This window comes from Halichoerus grypus, chromosome 6, assembly GCF_964656455.1.
Source record: "Halichoerus grypus chromosome 6, mHalGry1.hap1.1, whole genome shotgun sequence".
Classification (NCBI taxonomy): domain Eukaryota; kingdom Metazoa; phylum Chordata; class Mammalia; order Carnivora; family Phocidae; genus Halichoerus; species Halichoerus grypus.
In genome coordinates, this window is record NC_135717.1 from 170,272,412 (window position 1) to 170,298,234 (window position 25,823).

Here is a 25,823-nt window from a genome sequence, read left to right on the forward strand (position 1 = left end):
GAAGGATAGCAAGAACTGTGAAAGAAAAACATATCTTGACTATTTAGAGACACATTTTAGGCTAGAATAGCTAAAATATTCTAAACCTATATTAAATAATCTTCTGGAGGAAAGAAGGAAGGCAGTTAGAGCATGGTGAGTCTATGGAAATTCATTGAGACTTTTATTTTAGTACCAGCCCAACATTGGAAGTGAGGTGTGCTTAATTAAATTAGGCGATTACACAAGATTTATTTCGGGGATTTTCACAAGCAGATGGAAGGGGAGAGCACACGTTTCATTTCTTAGTGGAAATGAAGTCCCTTTGGTATCATAAGCTATTTATCAGTTGAGACGGTGAAGTCACAAGCCAGGAAGACTCGTGTGCAAATGTGAAACCCCAGAGGGAAAAGTGAAGATGCTGAGGCAGTGATGCTATCAGGTCATTTGAAGATGAGAGGTTAGATACCAAGGCTGGGGGTGCTGGGAGGAAACCATCGAGAGAGAGGCTGTAGATTTCATTGAGCCTGTACAACTCAGATAATACCACAGAGCAAAACGGGCAGGCCCTGTGATATTTCTTAGATGAGATATCAAACTGACATTCAAACCATCAGACGTTAACAAGGCAAGAGCACACTTTGGAATTGAAATGCGGCACAAATTGAGTAAATTCCCAAATTGCTCCACTTATTATTTAGTATCTAATAAATATTGTTGCTATGTATTGACAGTGTCCTTTCAGGTGTAATGCATTTACTTAACAAAATCAGCTTTAAAAAGAAAATGTGGGGCACCTGGGTGGCTCAGTCCTTAAGCATCTGCCTTCGGCTCAGGTCACGATCCCAGGGTCCTGGGATCGAGCCCCACATAGGGCTCCCTGCTCCGTGGGAAGCCTGCTTCTCCCTCCCCCACTCCCCCTGCTATGTTCCCTCTCTCGCTGTGTCTCTTTCTGTCAAATAAATAAATAAATAAATCTTAAAAAAAAAAAAAGAAAATGCATCCACCAAAGAAAATACTCTGTGGGCTAATGAACTGATAAGATATGGAAGTCTCATAGTGATTATCTTTATATCTAACTTTTGCAGAATCATGAGTTTGGAACCTTAACAACTTCACTGTCTTGGAGCATAATTGCACTTAAAACATCTTCAAGTAATTGATATTTGTCCTAATTTTTTAAACTTCCATTTTGTAATCATTTCAAACTTATGGAAATATTGCTGCAAGAATAGTACACAGAACTACCATAAACTTCATCCAGGTTTACCCATTGTTAACATTTTGCTCCATTTGCTTTATAATTCTCTTTCTTCACGGATATACACATATTATGATACCCCTATATTTTAAACCTTGAAAAAAACCATTGTCATAGGTGGGGTTCCCCAGGAAACAGATCCCAAGGCTCATATTTGTATGAGGGAGATTCACTGGGGAGTACTCTCTGTAACAGGACCCGTGAGGAGCCTGGAAGGCAGGACTGGGCCATGGGAGAAACTGATGTGGCTGCAGCCGAGGCTGTGACCCATCCTGCCAGGAGCTGGGGAGCTGGGATGGCTCTTCCCGGTTGTCCTGCCTTGGAGCAAGGGAGCAGCCCAGCCACAACCGCAGCTCACTGGATGCTGTTTCCCTCAGGAAGGGGCTGGGACCTTGGGCGAAGAGGTTTTCTTCACCTGTTAGGAATTCCCAGAGAAGGACTGAGCTGAGACCGCTCAGACACCAAGCCTCCCAGCAGCCGAGGGAACGAGTGCCTTGTTCTCGAAGAAGGGGTTCTGCGGGGGCACCACAACGTTCACTATTAGACCCCACCTCTATGCTCCTCTTCACTTCAGAGAAATGCTGCAGAGGGACTGGAGGTAGAGTGTGAGTACTGTAAATCTTTTTTGAAAGGTGGATTTTGAGATTAGTGGAGAAAAGCCTTTTTTTTTTTTCAACGAAAACAGAAAAAGAGAATAAGAAAGCAGAGATGTTTAAGCAGTTTTTTAAAAATTAATTTTAAATCGGTAGATAAGAAAAGTGAGAAAGGACAAACTTTTGTTGCAGGAAATCTTAAAAAGGGAGTTAAGGCAATTTTATTTCTGTGTTTTGCTAACAATAGCATACAGAATTTGAGACACTGCCAGTAGTTCTTACTTAAGAACAACAGGGAACAGGAAAACGCACAGACTGTGTTAAGCACTCAGCCACAGAGACAAGGAGCACAGAGTCACTACACAAGCAGGATTAAGGATGCAGGGGCTGGATCCTAGGCTGACAGTACATTGAAACTGCAACACATCTTTACTGCCTGCAAAACACACATTTCCATCGCCTAAAACTTAAGAAGTTTAAAAAAAGTCAAAACTAACCCAAAAAAATTTACAACAGCGATCTTTTTTTTTTTTTTTAAGATTTTATTTATTTGCGAGAGAGACAATGAGAGACAGAGAGCATGAGAGGGAGGAGGGTCAGAGGGAGAAGCAGACTCCCTGCTGAGCAGGGAGCCTGATGTGGGACTCGATCCCGGGACTCCAGGATCATGACCTGAGCCAAAGGCAGTCGCTTAACCAACTGAGCCACCCAGGTGCCCTACAACAGCGATCTAACACGGAAACAGGTACAACTAAAAATTTTTAAAAGGAAAATGACTGGTGGCCAAAGAAAGCATCCCCTGTTCCCCAAACGTGATAGCGATGAGTTGATAAGATTCTGAGATTTCTCATCACTATCCACATGTCTGCAACAAGGAGAACTGAGCGGACAATGCTTTTCTCACTCCTTATGACTGAGAAGAGGTGGAAATTGGTAAAGGGGAGAAAAAGAGGTGTACCAGAGTGAGTAAATACAGATGCTAACACTTTCACGGAAGTGAAAGCTACAGTTTCACAATGAATTGGGTGGATGATCTGAAGTTCAAGAGCAACTCCCCGCCCCAGGGCAGCAGGACACATTTCCCAGCTAGACAGGATGAGCAGGATCCTGTACAAAAGGCTCAGAGGACAGAGCAGCGTCCAGGTATTCTAAACGAGATTGCATATGGCCTCATGAAGGCTCCCATTCCTCACTGCTGCAGAAAAATGAATAAAATGAGAAACAGAACACAAACTGCAACTTGGTGAAGAAAACAAACCGGTCTCAGACATGGTGGGAAGAGTCAAGAAATCACTAAGTGTATCTGAGCCAGTAACTGCCCAATACGACCGTGCTGTACCTGTATCACCTCCTTTACTTATGACAACTCTGTGATAGAAACTATATTATTCCCAATTTACAGAAGATAAAATTGGGGCACCAAAGGCTTGCATGTCCAAGGGCACACAGCCCACACAGTCTGAATCAGGATTCAAGTCCAGTCAGTAAGGTGCCAGGACCTAAGCGCTTAACCCTTACTTAACTTCACTGCCTTCAAAACACACTGCCTGGTGAGAGCTGTCTAAGCATCAGCAAGATGGAAAGAGACCCGGCAACGAAACAAACACATTCCAGGGGGAAAATAGGAAAAGAGGAGGAGGAAGGGAGGGGGAAGCAAGAGAGAGAGAGGAAGATGGCATGCAAAAAATAGACTCCAAATGTACAAGAGAATGTACTTCAAGGAACAGAAGGATGTTCCTCACAATATGGCATTAGATGGTTTTGGAAGTTATTGTAAATTGCGTATTTTCATATATTTCATTTTAGAATTGTTGCTACTGTATATAACAATACAAGGTTGAGCATTTTTAAAAACATGTTTCTTGGCCTTACATGTTTCCTCCTCTTTTTTTAGGAAATGCTTTCCATATCTCCTTCCTATTTTTCCGTTGGGCTGTCCTTTTCTCCCTGATTTGCAGAAATTCTTTATATATTCTGGATAATCCTTTGTCACTTACATATGTTAGAAATTTTTCTCCTAGTTTGGGACTGTCTTCTTCACTTTTTATAGGGTGTTTTTTGACAGACAATTCTTAAATTTAATATAGTTTTAGAAGTTTTCTATTGCTGCCAAAAATTACAACAAACTTAGTGGCTTAAAACAATGCCCATTTATTATGCCACCATTCTATAGCTCAGCAGTCCAGGCAGGCTTGACCCGGTTCTCTGCTTTGGGTCTCACAAGGCCAAAATCAAAGTGTCAGCCAAGCTGGACTCTTCTCTGAAGACTCTGAGGAGCAATCCACTTCCAAGATCATTCAGGTTGTTGGCAGAATTTGGTTTCCCTGTGGTTGTAGGACTGAGGTTCCCGTTTCCTTGCTGGCTGGCAACCAGGGATCACTCAGCTTCTAGAAGCCACTTGTGTTCCTTATCACTCCATTTTCAAGCCAGTATGGGTGCATCAAATCCTTCTCAACTTGGAATCTGTGACTTCCTCTTCTGCTACCAGCTGGGGAAAACTCTGTTTTTTGTTTTTGTTTTGTTTTGTTTTTTAAAAGATTTTATTTATTTGACAGAGAGAGACACAGTGAGAGAGGGAACACAAGCAGGGGGAGTGGGAGAGGGAGAAGCAGGCTTCCTGCAGAGCCGGGAGCCCAATGTGGGGCTCAATCCCAGGACCCTGGGATCATGACCTGAGCTGAAGGCAGACGCTTAACGACGGAGCCACCCAGGCGCCCCGAAAACTCTGTTTTTAAAGGATGTGTGATTGGATTAAGCCCACCTGGATACTCCCTTTTTTTTTTTGAATGTTAAGTGACTTCATTAAAAAGTTTGTTTAATTGAAAATGACTACAAAATGGTAAGCATTTTACACCAGTAAACAAAAGATATCCATTATTTTTATATTTATTATTTATTTAAAATAAATTAATTAACATATAGTGTATTATTAGTTTCAGAGGCAGAATTTAGTGATTCATCAGTCCCATATAACACCAGTTATATCCATACCACACCAGTTATATCCATACCACACTGTCGTGATGACTCTTGCTTTAGTCATGTCACTCAGAAAGGCAAGCCTTCCACCTTATTCTTTTTCAGGAATGTTTTGGATATTCTTGACCTTTTGATTCTTCCAGATAAATTTGGGATTCAGCCCATCAAATTCAATTTTTAAGATCCTTTTTGGATTTTGATTATAATGGCACTGAATCAGTGGTTCTCAACTGGGGGCAATTTTGGACCTCAGGAAACCTCTGACAATGTCTGCACAGTTTGGGTTCTCACAACAGGAACAGATGTGTACTAATAGCATCTGGTGGGTAGGGGCCAGGGATAATGCTAAATATCCTACACTTACAGGACAGCCCCCACAACAAAGAATTATCTGGCTTAAAATGTCAATATTACCAAGCTTGAGGAAAACCTCCACTAAATTTGTGCAATTTGGAGAGAACTGATATTTACATTTCTGAGTATTTCTATAAACAAACATGAATATCATTCTATTTATATAGGCCATCTTTAATGTATTTCAGTTAAGTGTTATAATTTTCAGCATACAGGTCTTGTACATCTTTTTTTAAAGATTTATCCCTAAGTAGATAATGATTTTTTACTATTATAAATGGTATTTTAAAAAAATTATGTTTACTGTTTGGTGCTGATACATAAAAATATAACTTGATTTACATATTTTGATCTTATAGCCAGCCATCTTGCTAAAACTCTATTTCTAATATGTCTGTAGATCCTTTCAAGTTTTCTATATGAAGATCCTATCATCTGCAAATACATTTTTATTCCATTTCTATATTTTTGCTTTTAATTTCTCTTACTTACTTTACTGTGGTGGCTAGGGACAGTACAAAGCTGAACAGAAGCAAGGAGAATGGGAACATTCTTTTCTACCTGATTCTCAATGGAATACTTCCACATTTAAGTGTCTGAACATTTTAATTTACATTTTTAAAATTCAAACTTAATTGCATTTTTGCTAGAAAAAGTGGTCTGTGCAATATAGATTCTTTGAAATGTTAAGACTTTCTTTATAATATAATCAATTATAAAATCCATATTTTAAAAAGATGTTTTATTTATTTGATCTATCAATAATTGAGAGAGAGATTTTAAAATCATTACTATAATGGGATATGTTTCAATTTCTTCCTGTAGTTCTACCATTTTTTGCTCTATATACTTTGAAGTTATTTTATTCGGTACACTCACATTTAGAAATGTTATGTCTTCCTGGGGATTTAAGCCTGTTATCATTGTCCTTAATAATGCTTTTGGCTTTAAATTCTACTTTATCTGATATTAATATAGCTACATCAGCTTTCTTTAGTATATGTCTGGTTTATCTTTTTCCACCCATTTGCTTTTAATCTTTATGTGAACTTATGTGTACAGTATATATCTGGACTTCTTTTGCCCCAATCTGATAATCTCTGCCTTAAAATGAGTTTAATTCACTAATATTTATCATGATTATTAATATATTTGGACTTATTTCTACGATTTTTACCTTTTTTATTTCCATCCATCCCACTTTATCTATGCTTCTTGCTCTTTTTTTTTTTTTAAGGTTTTATTTATTTATTTGACTGAGAGAGAGAGAGAGAACGAGCACACAAGCAGGGGAAGCAGCAGGCAGAGGGGGAGAGAGAAGCAACTTCCCTGCAGAGCAGGGAGCCTAATGTGGAGCTTGATCCCAGGACCCTGAGATCATGACCTGAGTCGAAGGCAGATGCTTAATCCACTGAGCCACCCAGGCGCCCCTATGCTTCTTGCTCTTTATAAACTTTTATTTTCTCATTCTATTTTTTCACTACTTTGGAATTTATGCACTCTACTTCTCTTCCTTTGGGGTTAAACTTTTCAAGTTTATCATGCACATTTACTTTTAAAAAGTTGAGGGTTGGGACACCTGGGTGGCTCAGTCGGTTAAGTGTCTGCCTTTAGCTCAGGTCATGATCCCAGGGTCCTGGGATCGAGTCCAGCATGGGGCTCCTTGCTCAGTGAGAAGCCTGCTTCTCCCTCTGCCTGCCACTCCCCCGCTTGGGCTCTCTGTCTCTCTTACAAATAAATAAAATCTTAAAAAAAAAATAAAAATAAAATAAAAGTTGAGGGTCAAATAATATCCTTACCCTTCTCTCAAAAAATATAAGGATCTTAGAACACTGAATTCTGTAGACTCACTTTCAACTTAAATACCATGGCTACCCACTACTTTAGTTGTTTTTCAAACTCAAAAGTTAGACATTACTATTTTACACAGAAAGCGTTTATTTTATATACAAGTTTATTACTTGTTAGTCACTCCCTCTTGCATTTCCAACCATTCTTCCGGAATAATTTTCCTTCTTTTTGAAGTATATCCTTTAATGAAGGTCTCTTGGTGGTAAGCTCTCGGGTTTTTATTTATCTGTAAGTGAAATATTTCACCCTTATCTCTGAATGACAGTTTTGCTGGGTACATAATCACAGGCTGTTATTTTCTCTCAGCACTTTGAAAATGCTGTATCACTGTCATCTGGCCTCCACTGTAGGTGAAGAGGAGAGGTCACTGGCAGGGTAACCGTCATTCTCCTGCAGATGTGTCCTGCATGTCTTAACACTGCTTTTGTGTTTTCCTTTTCCTTTGGACAGATCTTCTAGTTCACTAAACTAAGTTTTTGATTTCAAATTAAATTTTTGATTTCAATGGTTTTTCTCATTTCTGTAAGTGTCCATTTTTCAAATTCATATATGCATGCCTAATAATCTATTTTTCAAAAGATTTTATTTATTTATTTATTTGAGAGAGAGAGAGCACAAGCAGGGAGAAGCAGACTCGCCGCTGAGCAGGGAACCCAATGTGGGGCTCAATCCTAGGACCCCAGAATCATGACCTGAGTCAAAGGCAGACATTTCACCAACTGAGCCACCCAGGTTCCCCATAATCTTTTTTTTTTTTTTTAAGTAAAACAGTTTTAATTTTTAGAGTTCAGTTTGGCCCAAGGAGCCAGGCGATGACAGATATAACTGACATTTGAATAGCTAGATTAATTTAGAGAAGGATAAATTCAGTTTTGACGCTTTTGCTTGTGTGTATGTCTTTTGAAGACTTTATTTTTCAGAGCAATTTTAGGTTTACAACAAAATTGAGAGGGAAGTACAGGGATTTTCCTTATACCCCTCTCTGACACATGCATCACCTCCCCATATCAACACTGTGCTTACATCCTTTATTTATTCAGATATTTAAATGCATAGCTCTTCTACATCATGTATCTGACCTTTCTACTATCTACAGTCTTTGGGGGCTACTCATTTTTTCCTGGTTGGTAATATGGATTGCGAGCTCATTGCCTGACTTTAATTAGTGGGAATCCTAACTTGTGAATCCTAACTTGTGAACTGACCTTTTTTCTTCCAGAGAAAACTACCTTGAATCACTTCAGCCCCACCTGGAGTGTCTGGGTTCAGCACAGCAAACCCAGGCTTTCCTTCCCAATGCTCAAGTCAGGCCCCAAACCATTTTCTTAACTATTGACAAGTGCCCCTAAACAATTCAACTCTGACAGGCACCTGCCGTGTCCTACAGGCACCAGCTCCAAGTCACTCTGACTCTAGCTCACTTGTCCTGTTCTTACTTTGTTGATTAAATTAAATTAATTAATTTAAATTTTTGGAAGGCAAGATCTTTGAAGATTTCCCATGCCCCTAGTGAGGCCAGAAATGTGATGGTTCATCATTTACAGCCTTTGGTTACTCTGCAATAAATGAGTTTCTTGGAGCCCCTAGTAAGTCTTATCACTAGAAGTAGACCTAAAATATCTTTTAGTAAAAAAAAAAAATGCATCCAGTACAATGCCATTTTTATAAAAAATAAGTTCTCTCTAGTTATCCATTTTCTATATGTATATATGCACAGAAAGATGCCTGGAATTTATGCTCATCTGACATGAATTATGGCTATTTCTGAGTGATGAGATTGGAAATGACTGATTCTTCAGTGTTTTTGAGCCTGTATTGTTTTTACAAGAATAGAGTAATTTTTTTCTGAAACAAAATAAAAGAAGGAAAATAGGGGCACTTGACTGGCTCAGTTGGTAAAGTCTGCGACTCTTGATCTCTTGATCTTGGGGTTGTGAGTTTGGGCCCCCCACTGAGTGTAGAGATTACTTAAAAATTTAAAAAAAAAAATTAAAAAAAAAAGAAGGAAAAGAACCAGACTGGAAGTGAATATTCTAAGATGTTAATGGTGGTTGGTTTAGGGTGATAAGAGATTGAAGCTACTGTTATTTTGTTATTTTCTTTATTGTACATTTGTTTATTTTAAGTTGAAAAAATCACTGCTTGACATTCATCAGTGCAGATGTTTTAGTAGGAACTGCCATTTGTACCGTAAGCCCTGCCATCTAGACTGTGTGTGACACAGCAACCAAGTGTGACTCCACATCGACTCTGTTAGTACAAGGTTCACCGTAGGAAGTAACACCAACACTGGTGTTTGTGCTTATAAAAGCATGACAACTACTTTGAAGTTTTACTTTTGGTCCAACAGGAAACATACATGATTTTTAGGGAAATATTTCCATGATATAGAGTGCTACTACATTTAACCTAGACCAGAGTAATCCTTCTCTAATACAAGTAAAGTTCCATTGCAAAGAATAATATCACTAAAGAGCTCTTTATGGAAGATCAGATGACCAACAGAGGTAATGCTTTGCTGGTCTGGTTGTAAGCAATATCTCTGGTGATGGTTTTTATAATTATCACCTCTAAGGAAAGGGTGTGACACTGATGCTTACAGCTCAGAGAAGCCGAGTTGTAACTGTGCACATGTAGTTTTCGTGTATTTCTGCTCTCTTGGAGGTTATATCTAGTGATAGCTTTCAGTCTGTTTTTAAGAAAGGATGTTCAAGGGGCGCCTGGATGGCTCAGTCGTTAAGCGTCTGCCTTCAGCTCAGGTCACGATCCCAGGGTCCTGGAATTGGGCCCCACATCGGGCTCCCTGCTCAAGGGAAGCCTGCTTCTCCCTCTCCCCTCCCCCTGCTTGTGTTCCCTCTTTTGCTGTGTCTTTCTCTGTCAAATAAATAAATAAAATATTTAAAAATAAATAAATAAAGATGTTCAAAAAGAGTTTTGGTGAATGAGGCATCATGGAAATGAATTTGTAGTAAGAGTACATGTACATCAAACAACAATTATCATTCAATCCATCTCTTCCTTCAAACAATAAAATCACCTAAACAAAAATTTTCCAAGCCATCTACCACAATTAAAACTTTGGGGAAAACATTTAGGAATAGAAAAAAAAGGAGTAGAGGTAGTAATGTGTGCATAACACCTTCTCCAAAGTACATTTTCCCCTTGCTAATTCACCACAAAGAAGCTAGGCACAGCTGTTTCAGCTCTAGATCCTAAAGCCTGGGAATCACATTTCTAGCAATGCATTCAACTTTACATTTCAATATAACTAAACAATTTAGAGATGTCTTTAAATACCGCCTGATGGAAATGCACCTGTGTAATATCATCACTTGCCTCTCTAACTGAAATGTTAGCCGTTTTCAATTTCTCTTTCTTTTCCAATACATCATCTACTTACCCCATTTCCTCTCTATATTCTGTCTTTACACATTACCTTTCCCTCATTTCAATAACCCTAGAGCGACATGCTGGATTGAAACAACTGTCTCTTACAGAGCTTCCCTCCAATTTGTATCGCCTTCATTTCTACACAAAGCAGTAAGAATTATCTTCCACCAACAGCTGTTTTCAGTAATAAGAAAGCTAAGTTCTGTGACTAAGCTAAACATCCCTTCTGTTCTCCGAGGCCTACAGTGGTTCCTAGTTGCTAGTGGTACTGAAGTGAAATCTCCAAATACTGCTCATTATGTCCTTTATGAACTCTCAGTGACCTGTCTACAGTTTCCGACATATTCAAATTTATGTTTTCTATTCCATTTAGTCTGACAACCATGCGTTAACATGATTAATTTGTTTCTTGTTTTCTTTACCATTACAGTAGGAACTATTTATTCTCCCGTACATTTATTCTCTCCTTCCTTAACAATAGATACGCTAACTTTAATCGGGGCACATGGCTGTCCAGGATAAAGACTACATTTTTCAGCCTCTCTTGCAGCTCGGAGTGTCGAGGGACTAAGTGCTAAAGAATAATATGCAAGCCAACATGTTATGAGCAACTTCAATAAGTGTCTTTAAAGGGAATGAGTATTCATATTTTTTTTTTCGATTTTATTTATTTATCTGAGAGAGAGAGAGCACAAGCAGAGGGAAGGGCAGAGGGAGAAGCAGACTCTCCACTGAGCAGGGAGCCCGACCCAGGGCTCGATCCTAGGATCCCAGGATCATGACCTGAGCTGAAGCCAGAGAGTTAACCGACTGGTACCCCCAGAATATTCATATTTTCAAGCTCTTCTTCCTACTGGCTAGAAGTCAGATGTGATGGCTGGAGCTCAAACAGCTATCTTGGATCATGAAGTGGAAGTTACATGATGAGTCTGGTGGAGTGACAAGACAGAAAGACCCCTGGGTCCCTGACATCATGAAGAGCCGTATCAGTCCTAGAATATCTAGTTCTGGATTATTTCTAGAAGAGAGAAAAAAATCCTGTTATGTTTAAGCTGCTAACATTTTTGTGGCCTCTTCTACCATCACTTCTGGGAATGCCTAATTCTAATCGATCCACCTATCTCCAAGTTTTCATTTGCTACTTCTGTCCCACTAAAAATGCTCCCCCAATTTATTTTCTTATCTCCCTCAGCACCCCCCCACACACACCAAATTGTCAGTTTTCTTTCTTCCTTTAAAATACAACTTCCGAGGGCGCCTGGGTGGCTCAGTTGTGAAGCATCTGCCTTCAGCTCAGGTCATGATCCCAGGGTCCTGGGATCGAGCCCCGCATCGGGCTCCCTGCTCTGCTGGAAACCTGCTTCTCCCTCTCCCACTCCCCCTGCTTGTGTTCCTGCTCTCACTGTGTCTCTCTCTGTCAAATAAATAAATAAATTAAATAAAAAATCTTTAAAAAAAAACAGCTTCTGGGGTGCCTGGGTGGCTTCGTTGGCTAAGCACCCAACTCTTGGTTTCAGCTCAGGTCATGATCTCATGGGTTGTGAGATCTAGCCCCATGTTGGGCTCCATGCTCAGCAGGGAGTCTGCTTGAAGATTCTTTCCCTCTGTCCCTCCCCCTCTGTGCGCACACGCTCTCTCTCTCTCTCTCAAATAAATAAATCTTTGAAAATCAATCAATCAATCAATCAATAAATAAAATACAGCTTCAGATTCAATGCCTACATGGAAATGGTTAGTATTGCTAAGCTTAATACAATTACTCTTTCTTGAACGCACACACATCTATGTAGCTAGTATGCATATGGGTATATATACATAGTGATGGATAAACGAAGTTTTTATTTTATTTAAATAAAAATATTTAAAAATATTTTTAAATTTTACTTTATTATGTTATGTTAGTCACCATACATTACATCATTAGTTCTTGATGTAGTGTTCCATGATTCACTGTTTGCGTATAACACTCAGTGCTCCATGCAATATGTGCCCTCCTTAATACTCATCACCGGGCTAAGCCAGCCCCCCAACCCCCTCCTTCTAAAAGCCTCAGTTTGTTTCTCAGAGTCCATAGTCTCTCATGGTTCGTCTCCCCCTCTGATTTCCCTCCCTTCATTTTTCCCTTCCTACTATCTTCTTCTTCTTCTTCTTTTTTTTAACATATAATGTATTATTTGTTTCAGAGGTACAGGTCTGTGATTCATCAGTCTTACACAATTTACAGCGCTCACCATAGCACATATCCTCCCCAGTGTCCATCACTCAGCAACCCCCCATCTCTCCCACCCCCCCACCACTCCAGCAACCCTCAGTTTGTTTCCTAAGATTAAGAGTTTCTTACGGTTTGTCTCCCTCTCCAGTCGAAGTTTTTAAATAATTTAACAGATCTTTAACAAATTTACTAAGTTTTTACACCCAAACATTCACTATTCACTTTTAAATAGTACTCTTACTACAAATTCATTTTGATGACTCCATCATTCACCAAAACTCCTTTTGAACATTTTTTTTTAAACAGGCTGAAAGCCATCACTAGATATAACTTCCAAGAGAGCAGAAATACACCTAATTTGGTTACCAGTCCTGGAACAGTGTCTGGCATTTAGTAAGTAGTCAATACATGTTTAGTGATATGAAAAAAAAATTGTAGCAAAACTTCATTTGAAGGTAGACTGACTTTTTAAAAATAGTTAAAAGTCATTCCAAGCTCAGTTTAGTGAATAAGATGTGTCATAAAGCTAGCAAGTATCATTTGGGGTTAAAAAAAAAAAAGCAGTGACTAGAAAGCAATAAACTTGATCTCCTTGCATGAATCATAAAAATGTCTCAGGGCTGGGCTACTTCTTTGGCAATTTAAAGATTCATTTCCTAAGCTTACAGGTAAGCAAGCCAAGCTCCCTCCAGTTTGCACCTGGAGTTCCCTTTGCCTGGAACATCCCAGATATACATGGATTGTCCCCTCACTTCATTTGGGTCTCTGTCTAAATTTCCACCTCCTCCAAAAGGCCTTCCCTCACTCCCTGACCTAAAGTAAAGCCATCCTTGTCACTCTCTGTCCCCAATACTGCTTTCCTTTTATTTATAGAGCTTGTTCCTAACATAATATTTTTTTTTTTTTTTTTTTTAAAGATTTTATTTATTTATTTGAGAGAGAGAGAACGAGAGACAGAGAGCATGAGAGGGAGGAGGGTCAGAGGGAGAAGCAGACTCCCCGCTGAGCAGGGAGCCCGATGCGGGACTCGATCCCGGGACTCCAGGACCATGACCTGAGCCGAAGGCAGTCGCTTAACCAACTGAGCCACCCAGGCGCCCCCTAACATAATATTTTATATCTATTTTGTTTATGTGTGGTTAGTAGCCGTCTCTGTCACTAGAATATTTGCTCCATGATGAAAGGGACTATGTTTTCCTCACTGCTATAGCTCCAAATTTCTGCTCGATATCCAGATTTCAAATAAATTCCATAAATATAAGTTTACAATGAAAGAGAAAGGAAGAGAGAAAAGCAGTGGAGGGAGAACAAGAAAGGCAACAGAGAAGTAGCAAAAGGAGTGAAGAAACTCTGGGTGAATTATAATTGGTGATTTTACTCCGTAGCTCCTTTTCTGTATTAGTTTGAACTGAAAGCTCCCATGAGAAAATTTCGGAATGGATCTCTTACCACTCCTGGAGATTTATTTCAAAATAAAATGGCTACCCTAAAGAAAGAGGTTTCACTACTTTTAGAAGCATGTAGATGGCATTTGCTGTCTTTTACTGTCTTTCCATCTCTCCAGTCCACACAAGCACAAACTGAGTGAACATTTGAGAACTCTTGACTGAGTCAGAGAAGTACTTCAGTGATTTTTAGCAGGATTGCTCCATGTTGGTATTACTATTAACATTCTTAATTTCCATACTTAACTGACATTTGGAACATCTGTTCATACTGAATACCTGCAGTTCTTTCAGGATCTTGCTTAATAGAGTTACATGATAAAGCTAGGAGACAAGCCTCTGAAAATACTTTTAACTCTATGTTACTCCTGCTGTGTCCCTCACTTACAGCACCCGAAGTTTAGTTCCTTTCAAGGAACAGTGAGTCAAGTCACATTTCTTTAATGCTTTTTGCTTCCTCAAACTGGCCATTCCTTATACAAAACTTATCAACACGGTTTGTACTGGAGAAGATAGAGCACAATGGCATTCTTTTATATTTTAGCAAATTTAGTAGAAAAGATAATCGCATTTTCCTACTGACTTCTATAACATTACAAAAAAATCCCTTTTCTAAAAAAATGTTCAGTTCATATTTAAAATTTTAGGCAAAGGAAAGAGTTATAAAATACGAGGCACTGTCGTCCTATAGGAGTTTTAGAGACTTTCAGAATTCTGAGGCACATTTAAGAAAATGTTAATTTCTTGGGGCGCCTGGGTGGCTCAGTCATTAAGCGTCTGCCTTCGGCTCAGGTCATGGTCCCAGGGTCCTGGGATCGAGCCCCACATCAGGCTCCCTGCTTGGCGGGAAGCCCGCTTCTCCCTCTCCCACTGCCCTGATTGTTCCTACTCTCGCTGTCTCTCTGTCAAATAAATAAATAAAATTTAAAAAAAAAAAAAAAAAAAAAAAAGAAAATGTTAATTTCTTGATTGGTAGGATCAAACAGCACAAAATGCACAGATACCCAGACCTTGAGTCTCACATTCCAGTTATGATTAAAATCTTAAAATGAATCATGATGCCAAATAAGTAGTCACTACTTTAATACCATTTAAGCTCAAAAATCCCATTTTATTTGAAACCCAGAAAAACTGCATTCAGAAAATAGTCATAAAATTTTCTACTATTATTCTTCATCTTTGTTTTATACAGTACAATGTCTAACATAGTAATAGGAGTACTCATATAGTATTAATATTTCAGTACTAAAACCTAACGTTTTATATTTTTTAATTGTTCTTAAATGATACCTACTACACTGTAGGACAGTGTTCATTATACGTACTTTTATTACGTAGCCTTGCAACCTTGAGAAGCTTACGTTTCTTCTCTGAAGCAGGAGTTTCTGGTGTGTGGGCAGAAGCACATGCTGTTGGTGAGTTAGCTGTACCAGGTAATCTTTTAGGAAATGTCATAGAGTAGGAGGTGCGCCGTCTTGTCCGACATGCTACTTCCCTCTCTCTATGCAGCAACTGTTCATCCATCAGCAATGTTATGACTTGCTTAGACTTTTCCCGGATATAATAACCTGAAAAATACGTTGAATTTGCATAGGTAAGAAAATATTCATTGAGGTTACAATTAATTTTTATTCTAAAGAAAATTAGGGAAAAAAATGTAAGCAATGTAGCAAAGCAAAAAAATCTGTAGCAAATGTACAGGGAAAACTAAGTTTCATTGGAATTGTCAGTAAGTACTCCGTTTCTTACACTTTAAGAAGAAAATAAATGTATGATGAAATCATATCACATATTGACATGAAATTTTTCACTTTAAATATGCTATTTCCTTTTAAAAGCAATATATACTCTGCAATAAATCAAACAATACAGGCATAAAAGAGAAATGAGTTAGATCTAGATATATTACCATGACATATAGCTAAAGATTTAAAGTAATATGCATGGTATGATTCAAATTGATAAAGCACAGAGGAAAATCAATCATTGTGTATGTGTAGGAGAGAGAAGTTGATAGAGAAGTACATGGGTGGGTGGATGGATGGATGGATGGATGGGCAGGCAGACGACCAGCTGGGTCCCCACGTGTTAATATCTGCTACCTTAAAGGAGTACAATTGGGGTGGGACAAGAGTAGGAAGGGCAATTAGATTTTCTTTGACATAACATCTTATCAAAACAACTTGGTGCCATTAATAGAGTGCCAGAGCACAGTCTAAGACCAGAATCCTAACGACAATGCTGTCCTTAACCATCCGTGTGACTCTGATATGTTAGGCGGTCTGTCTGTGCTTGAGTTTTCTATGTGAAAACCAGTAGAAGCATATCTGTTCAGTGTAATTCACAGATATAAAAGTATACTCACTCCAATATATAGTATTATTGTTACTATTCTCAATCCCCTCCCATGAAAAATGATAAAGGAAAACCACTTCCCTCTCCACATCTTCGGACCAACTCATATTATAACATCTCATGTTTTCCCAAGTCTTCTTGCAGAAGTGAAATGAAAAGTCCCTACAGATCCACTACTATGTTCATTTTGGGCTCTAAGCGTGATGAATTGAAACGTTAACACATCCAACTATAACTTACTAGCAGTGGAAGTAATGAGAAACGGTCAAATGTAGGGTGCATTTAGACAAAGACGCCAACCTGTTCTCTGCCAGTCATTTCATTAAGGACTGCTATGGACAGTGGCAGAAACCTTTGCTCAAGTTGCCGCCTTTCCCAAGATTATTTTATCTACTCTTAATCTCATTTTTTAGTCACTTCCTCCTTCCAAACTTCTTTTATAACTGCTGTGAACTGTATCATTCTTGATACCCTCAATTTCCTATGAGTTAATTTGTAGTCCATAAACAAAAAATCCCGCAGTGTTTTGGGTTACCACTCAGTGTCGCCTGATAGAAGCCTGCTGGGACTGTCAGCCCTTGGGGACAACGTGCCAGACTCGACTTTTTCCCTGGAAAACTGCCGTAGCTTGGTTTGCAGAAGGAGTGAAAAACTTGTTTTTCCATTTCTAACTTCACAAAAACTCATCTCCTTCTGCTTCCTCTCTCTCCCTCTACCCTAGCCACTCTGCCTGCCTTCTTCTGTAATCACACCGGGCTCTGTGTCTCCTTCAAGCTGTGTGCTAGCTGTTGCTTCTGCCAGGGACTCTGCATGGTTAGGTCCCTAATTCATTCAAGTCTCTACTCAAATGTCACCTCCTCAGAGAAGCCTTCCTTCTGCCCACCCTCTCTAAAATAGCCCCATTCCCAACACTCTCTATTCTCTTACCTACATGTGTATGTGTATATATAAATGTATATTTTTGTGTATATTTATTTGTATATATACATAATAATATATAATAATATTTTTATATATACATTTGTTTACTTGTTTACTGTTTATTTCCTCACCTACAAGTTCCATGAGAGCAGAGAGCCTCATTCACCCAGTATCTCCAGTGTCCGGAAGAATGATTGGCACATAGGAGATACTCAATAAATCTTTACTGTGTAAATGAATTGATAAAGGAGTAAATTACCAAAAGTCTCCATTTTCTCCTTGACATAGTGCAAATGGAACCAGATGGATGAAAGATACTGAATACCAATTTACAATGTAGCTGCCTGAGAAAGTTGCCTGGCCTGAAAGAGTTTCTTGCAACACCCTAATTACAAAAGGTCAGAACTAGAAATTATGGGACAGATGTGGATTATTTCACTTGGAGTCTGCATGAATTGGTGGGACTTGAAAGCAGCTACAAAAGTTCAAAGGTCCAAGCAGGTACATCAAGCAGAAAGCCACAATGACGAAGCACTTCTCCCTGAAACATCAGGGCTCCTCCCTGAGGGAGCAGGTTGACAGATGGGGAAGGTCAAGCCACAGTGGTTTACTTCTCACTCCAGGCTGCGCACTGCCCTGGCTACCTCCCCACCACCCTCGACATGCTGGAGAGTAGAAACCTGGCTGTTCTAAAGCATCGAAGTTGAAAGTGAAAAAAAAATCCAAGAACCCAATAAACATGCTTCAAGGATGAGTTAAATAATAACAATAGTACTAACAAGATGGCATCTCCTCCTTACTAAAGCAGAATTGTACTGGAATAGAACACATGTAGGAAGTAACCCTTTGTGTCTGGAAGAAAGAAAGAAAAAGGGGGGGAAGAAGGTGGGAGGGAGAGGGAGAAAGACAGGCAAAGGGAGGGAGAAAACATGGATTCTCTGAAATGAGAAATCAAACTATGAAACAGATCAATACCCAAAGATATATCAAGACGTAAAACTTGTTATTGAGGTGAAGGGTAAAATAAAAATAAAGCTATATTCTGTTTTAATTAGGAATCTTTGGGTTTTAAGTGACAGAAACTCAAATGGAGCTGGCTATGGGAAAACTAGGGGTTGTGAAACTGGGCCTTAAGTACAAAAGAGGCAGAGACTGGAGAACTACCAGGACTCCTTTTCCCTCTCCCAGCCTTCTTTCCTTTGTGTAATACCTTCATTTTCTCCTCCTGCAGACTGGCTTCCTCCATCTGAATGTGGACATGGCCACAGACAGCTCATGCCTCACACTCTGCCACCTGAGAAGCTTCCCTCTTCCTTCATTCAAATTGGAAAAATCCAGGAGAATGACTTGGCTTGGCCCAGCTTGAAAGTCACATGCCCATCCCCTTGGCCAGAGGGTGGTATGCTCCCATCAGCAACCCCCATCAGAAAGGCCCAGTGGAGGGGAGAGTCAACAGGATAAAAAAATGAACGAACAGAAAGCCAACTTGCAGAGGCATCCTAAACTCAGACAAAGGACAAGGACATACAAATCACCAGAGCAACTATGTGCCAGACCAATACCCAAGATTTCACTTATTCACTCAGGCAGTCATTTGATCACTTCTTGAACACGTGAGTCAGGAATTGTTCTAGAAGCACAAGTGAGGAAAAAATAGACGAGATTCCCAAGACAAGATAATTTCAGATAAAAATAAATGCTCTGAAGGAAATAAAGAACAGTGAGGTGCTAAACATCAAGTTGTGGTGCAGTGAAGAAAAGTCGTATCACCTGCATCTTGAACAGCAAGAAAAAGCCAGCCCTGCAGACATCCAGGCAGAGGGAATAGCTTGGACTTCACTTCTTCAGGAAGCCTCCTGCTGAGAGACAGCAAGCCCCTCCCAGCTCGGCCTGCACATACGTGCTCAGGCCTGGTTTCCACACTCAGGCACCTGCACTTGTCTCTTACAGAACTTCCACAGCTTGTAATTGCTTATTGATTTGATAAGTGTCTTTTTCCTCCATTACAGCATAACAGCCATGAAGGCCAGAATTATACCTGTTTGCTTAAGAGTTACTTCAGAAATGTCTGTTAAATAAATGAAGGAACATGCTGAGGAAAAATGTCCCAAATGCAGGGGAGGAGTGTCTGTAAATGCACAAATGAGCATCATGTAAAGAGATCTGGAAATACAGTAAATTCAAAAATGTTGGGCAATGAGATGCACCAGCAGCAAAGACACACCAGACTTCTAGAAAAACATGTATCAGGCTTGAAACTGTGGTCATAAAATATCTAACACCCCTCCCTCCATACCTGACCCACTAACCAATCAAAATTTCTTCTTCTTCTTATATTCCTTTCTCAATGAATTTTATCTCCATTCTAAGCCCGAAATATGAACATTCACCTCCCCACACTCAGTACCCCATGTCTACTGATGGTACCAACTAAGTATCTTCTAACACATCCTCTCTTCTCCATCTCCCTTAGTTCAGGCCCTGCTCATATCTTGCCTGTGGAGTTCTGAATTATTTACTTATCTCGAGTCTCCCTTACCCTCTATCCACCACAATGTCTCTGAAGGTGAGGGTGAGTGTGGGCGTAGGGAGGGAGGGGAGAAGTATCCCCAACAGTGTTATTTTCAAGTTAAAAAAAAAACCTTCAGTCAAGCTGGCACAGTAAGTTCATGCTTCAAAGTACCCCTCTGCTCTGCTCCAAATACACAGCAATAATAGACATTGCCAGTCTCAGAAACAAGATAAAAACCTCCACAAACCAGAAATGTATGAGAAATGAAAAGGTGATGAGCAGGGCTGAAGCCCCAGGGCTGCTGGGCTCTTGATCTGGCAGCCAGGAGCTCAGCTCCTCAGGTGTTAGGGAACCAGAGCTGGTCTCACTCTTTGATGTTAGGGGGTATCCATGTTTGTGAGAAAAGGCTGAAAAGAAAAGAAAAAGAAGGGAAAAAAAACAGCTGCTAATTGCTTCCTGGGCTGTCACATATTTGTAGCTGTGGGTCCGGAAGCCAGAAGACAGGTGTGCAGGCTTAAACCGAGCCATCCCCCGCCTCAGTGACTGCATCTAAGACACTCTGGTTCTATCACAGGGCATGAGCCCTGAGATGCCTTTGTAAGGGCTGTACGGGAGCCTCTAAGGACCTGGCTGGCAAGAGCTGAAAACCAACATAAAAGGGTGAACATAGATGATGGAGGAAGAATCTCCCAGTCAAAACAAGATAGAAAACTAACATTCCAAAATAGTTTTTTAAAAAAATCTAATGCTTAAGAAAGATGGCTGATAAAAGCAGCAATCAAAACAGTACTTCACTCTAAATGAAATCAATGTTCTATAGGATTCTGTAAGATCTTCTATAAATCAATATTCCATATTGTTAGATTTTAAAATTGTAAACGAAGATTTTTATTCTTATGTATTTATGCATTTGTTTGTGTATTTATTTATTTATTTGAGAGAGAAAGATCACGTGAGCATGCATGAAGCGGGGGTGGGGGGTGGGGGGGCAGAGGGAGAAGGAGAGACAAAATCCCAAGCAGGCACCACGCCCAGCGTGAGCCCCATGTGGCGCTTGATCTCAGGACCCTGAAATCATAACCTGAGCTGAAATCAAGAGTCAGACGCTTAACCACCTGAGCCACCCAGCCACTCCCTAAACAAAGATTTTTAAGTAAATGCGATTAAGAGAGATTAATATAGGAATCATATCCACAACAAGAAATATGAGATTATGAAACAAAACAAAAATAGGCAGAAATGAAATAAAAATAGATGGATATGAAAAGAGCCAATTAAAAATCCTAGAAATGAAAACTATAGTCAGCGGGATTAAAAAGAAAAAACCCTCCACATCCAAGATAAACTCCAGAATTTAACAGTTGGAGAGATAATCGAAGAATAGTTGGTAGTTGAAGAATAGTATTAAGGAATTCTTCCAAAATACAACGCAGAGAGGCAACAAGATTAAAAAGATTAAAAGTCATAAAGGACAGATTGCAAGGCCCGGTATTCGCTTAGAAGAAGTTTCAAAAGAAGAAAATTATGGTAATCACAAAAAAGCAATATTCAGAGCAAAAGGGGCTGGAAATTTTACAGAAAAGACATGAATCCTCACATCAAAAATGATCTCCAAAGACTAAACAGGATAAATAAAAATAAACCTATTATGTAGAAACACTGTAGAAAAACAGAAGAACATTTAGGATAATGAGAAGCTCTTAAAACCTACCAATGAAAAAAATTAAAAAGTTTCCAAGCCCACCTTCGGACCTACAGTAGCCCACTAGTCAGCTGTTCAGTCAGCAAACATTTATTCGGCATCTCCACCAAACCGGGTGAAGAAACAGAGATACCAGTAAAGTAACTTCAGCTCTCTAAACCCTGCAGTCCAGTGAAGGAGACTGACATGTACTTGGGTCATACAGCAGCGTGCTTCAACAGATGTGTGGGCAAGGTGCATCGGATGAGCGGAAACTGTGGAAACAGGGCAAAGTCCTTCCTAGTGAATGGGTGCACTGAGCGTTATTTGGACATGAACATACATTGCAGGAAATAAAAGTAGTAAGAGTAAAAATACACCAAGGATTAATAGTATTAGTCAATACTGACTGATGACTTACTAGGTATCTGACTTTCAGACATTATCTCCAGTCCTCACTAAGTCCATTTTGCAGATGAGAAAAGTAAGTTTAGGGGGAGTAAAAAACTTTCCCAAAGTCATAAAGTTAATAATAAGCTAGAAGGTAGAGACTAGCTCTATAGAAAGACCACAATACAGACTTTAATTTCTTTGACTGAATTTAGCATACAAATGTAAGCTTTTTTATTTGATGAGAACCTTGAGAAGAGAGTGATTTGTGTTGACACAGCACCAAAGTGCTAAACTGGTTATTCTCCCTTGTTTGTTTACTGTACTTTGCTGTCCACGTGTATACAATACGTAAAGAGAAACGTGGGAAGACTGGCTGGACTAGCATATTTAAGTTTAAATAGATTCATGGTTTGTTTCTTGCTGTTGTGATGACCAACGACTATATTTGTTCAAAGGAGCAAAAGGTGATCCAAAATACTCAACTGTTTTAGGTATAAAGGTTTTGTTTGAACTCACAGTAATATAACTTTTAAGTAACTTTTAACAATAACAGAACAGGCTTATGATGACCCAAAGCCTGGGTGTTTGTTTAAAGGAAATTCATTTGTTCATCAAAACTATAAGAATGTTTGTTACAGGAGATGACATTTGTTCAGTGGCCTTGTGTTAATTAACCCACCTCTCTGAAAATGAGCACATCTACCTCGCACTAATGAATCCACCCACCACCATCCATCGGGGTGTGGGGGGGTCTGTTAAAGAATTCCGACTACTGCCATAGAGAGAAAATCAAGTCTGATGCACTGGGAAGCTAGATTCTTCCCACAGTGCTTAGCCACTACCCCACACGCCTGGGAACTGCCTGCCTCACACCGCCCCCCCGCCCCCCCACATTCTGTCCCTCCTGTACAAGAAGGAATACCCTCAGATTTCAGTTATTCAGCTTTTAGTGTCTTAACACAGCTAACCAAAATCTAAAGCAACTCTTTCACACTTTTAAATATTTTCTTTTTCTTGAACTCACTCTTTCCAGGTATCTTGGCTCTGTTTAATTTATTATAGCCACCTTGAAAGGGAAATTCCAATCATTCTCTTTTTCTCCTACTTGCCCACTTTCCCTCTTTCTCTAAACCCTTTCAGGGCCCAAATTCCTGGTGTTTCCTCCCCTTCTGTGAGAACCTGAACTCAAAAAACAACCTCCTCCTCCTCAAAATATATGTAAATATATAAATGTATATTATATTGTAAATGAAAATATATAAATATATAAATGAATCACATCTTCCAGAGTCTTTGCTTTTTACATTTTGGTTTATGTCTCTTAACTCTGGCTTACAAGGCTTACTTCCTACTCTAAGACATTCAGACTTCAGTGAGCAAATGGGTAGGACCAATCCTGGAGGCAGAGAGGTAGGCTGTGCAAAATCAGCCATGGATATAAGTGTGAAGCATCTAATTCCCCAAATTAGATGACCAATAATGATGGTGGAAAACTAAAATGGCAGTAATGTCACCAGTGCGTACTAAGTTACTTCTAGTAAAACTGCTTAACATAACCTTTTTTAATACAGATTTTATTTACTTTATTTGAGAGAGAGAGCGTGAGCAAGAGAGAGAGAAGGAGCAGGGGGGAGAGGGAGAAGCAGACTCCTCGCTGAACAGGGAGCCCGATGTGGGACTCGATCCCAGGACCCTGGGATCATGACCTGAGCTGAAGGCAGTCACTTAACCGACTGAGCCACCCAGGCGCCCAAAAATTTGTACCTTTTAAAAAAAAATCTACTTTTAATTTAAATATGAGTGTATGTACATATAAAATGGCCCATTTTTTTTTTTTTTAGCTTTTTTTTTTTTTTTTTTTAAAGATTTTATTTATTTATTTGACAGAGAGAGACACAGCGAGAGAGGGAATACAAGCAGGGGGAGTGGGAGAGGGAGAAGCAGGCCTCCTGCAGAGCGGGGAGCCCGATGTGGGGCTCGATCCCAGGACCCTGGGATCATGACCTGAGCCGAAGGCAGACGCTTAACGACTGAGCCACCCAGGCGCCCCTAAAATGGCCCATTTAAACAAAATTAACTGCAATCTCATGACTCACCTAATTGAGAATAAAGTAGTACATAAATCTATAATGCACACATTTCCAAGAACCTGAATTGGTTTTATAAAAAGAATACCATAATTTGTATAAATAAATAATTTGATGGTATGAAACATTCAACTGGGTATTTTTCAGACAATTTTAATTAAGTTCACTCTAGTAGTTCAGTGAAACTTTGTTAGGATATTTTTAAAAACTCAATTAGGAGAGGCTGTGTAGCATAATAATAGAATAGGACTAAATAGTATTAAGATATATGAGCTTTAATCATGTTCAGTCATCAATTAGCTGTGCAACCTTACCTAAATAATTTAATCTGTCTGAGCGTTAGCTCCTCATCTCTGTAAGAGAGATAACACATATCCTTCATTCCTCTTAAGATGTTGTAAGGCTCAAATGAGATACCAAACATGAAAATGCTCTATTATTAAAATCTAATAACTCAAACAACTAGATACCTCATGGAAAAGAATGAACTTTACTTCTACCTCACAATATACACAAAGTTAATTCTAGATCAATCATAGACCTAGCTAAAACTGTAAGATGTCTGGAAGAAAACATAAGAGAATTCCTTCATGGCCTCGGGGTAGGCAAGTTTCTCAGACAAGATACAAAAGGGTTCAGCCATAAAGGGAAAAAACACACTGCACTTCATCAAAAGACATTTAGAAAGTGAAAAGACAAGCCACAAACTTGGAGAAAATACTTGTAATCCATATATCTGACAAAGGACTCATATCCAAAATGTATAAAGAAACCTTATGAATTAAATCAAAAATAAGCAAAAAAAAAATTGATAATAGACAAAACACTTGAATAGGGAAAAGATGTTCATATGTCCACAAATCATACAAAAAGATGCTCAACAACTCTTCAGGGAAATTGAGATTGAAACAACACTATATACCCATCAGATTGGTAAAATAAAAAAAGAATAACAGTATTTAAGTACTAACAAGGATGTGGAGCAACCAAACTCTCAAACACTGCTGGTGGAAGTACAAAATGGTAAAAACCACTTTAGAAGAATGAATATACACCTGCTCTATGACCCAGAAATGCCACTCCTAAGCGTATGCCCAACAGAACTGAATATGTATGGCCACAAAAAGACTTACATAAGAATGTTCATAATAGCTTTATTCATATAGCCAAGAACTATACACACACCAAATGCCCATCAACAGAAGATGGGCAAACAAACTGTGAGATGTTCATATATGGAACAGGACTCACCAATAAATAGGAATGATACTACTGATATAATGCAACAACATACATGAGTCTCAAAATCATTAGTGGAGATAAAGGAGCCAGAGGCAAAAGAATACATATGTTTCCATCTGTGTGAATTTCAAGAACAAACACAACTAATTTATGCAGCAGAAGAAATTAGAATAGCAGATGCCTCTGGGAAGGAGGGAGAATTGACTAGAAAGGGGGATAAAGGAACTTTCTGGGATGATGGAGATGTTCTTTATCTTGATATGGGTGATTGGTTATACTTACCAACATTCATCAAATTGTACACTTAATATCTGCGCATTTTATAGTATATAAACTATATCTCAATAAAGCACTGTTAACATTAAAAATCTATTTTAAAAAGTAATTTATAGTAAAGAGATGGAAATTTTATGGTTAAAGGAGTCAACTTTGACATTTATATTTTTTATATTCCTAAAAGAAAGTCAATTGCTATAAATCCACTAAAAGTATAAAAGTATTAAGGTATTAGTCATCCATTCATCTAATATCTATTGAGTAATCCTACTCCCAGGCAATGTAGTAAGTG

The 25,823-nt window shown here is 39.1% G+C and overlaps 1 protein-coding gene across 1 annotated transcript in view; it reads right to left on the reverse strand.

Annotated features, from left to right (window-relative positions):
* The window catches only part of ENTHD1 (ENTH domain containing 1), a 105,815-nt gene that overhangs the window by 70,952 nt on the left and 9,040 nt on the right, over positions 1 to 25,823 (reverse strand). Inside the window, exon 2 of the mRNA XM_036078579.2 lies at positions 15,390 to 15,632. Within this exon, the coding sequence (XP_035934472.1) occupies positions 15,390 to 15,632 (243 nt within the window). The remainder of the gene's footprint in view (positions 1 to 15,389; positions 15,633 to 25,823) is intronic.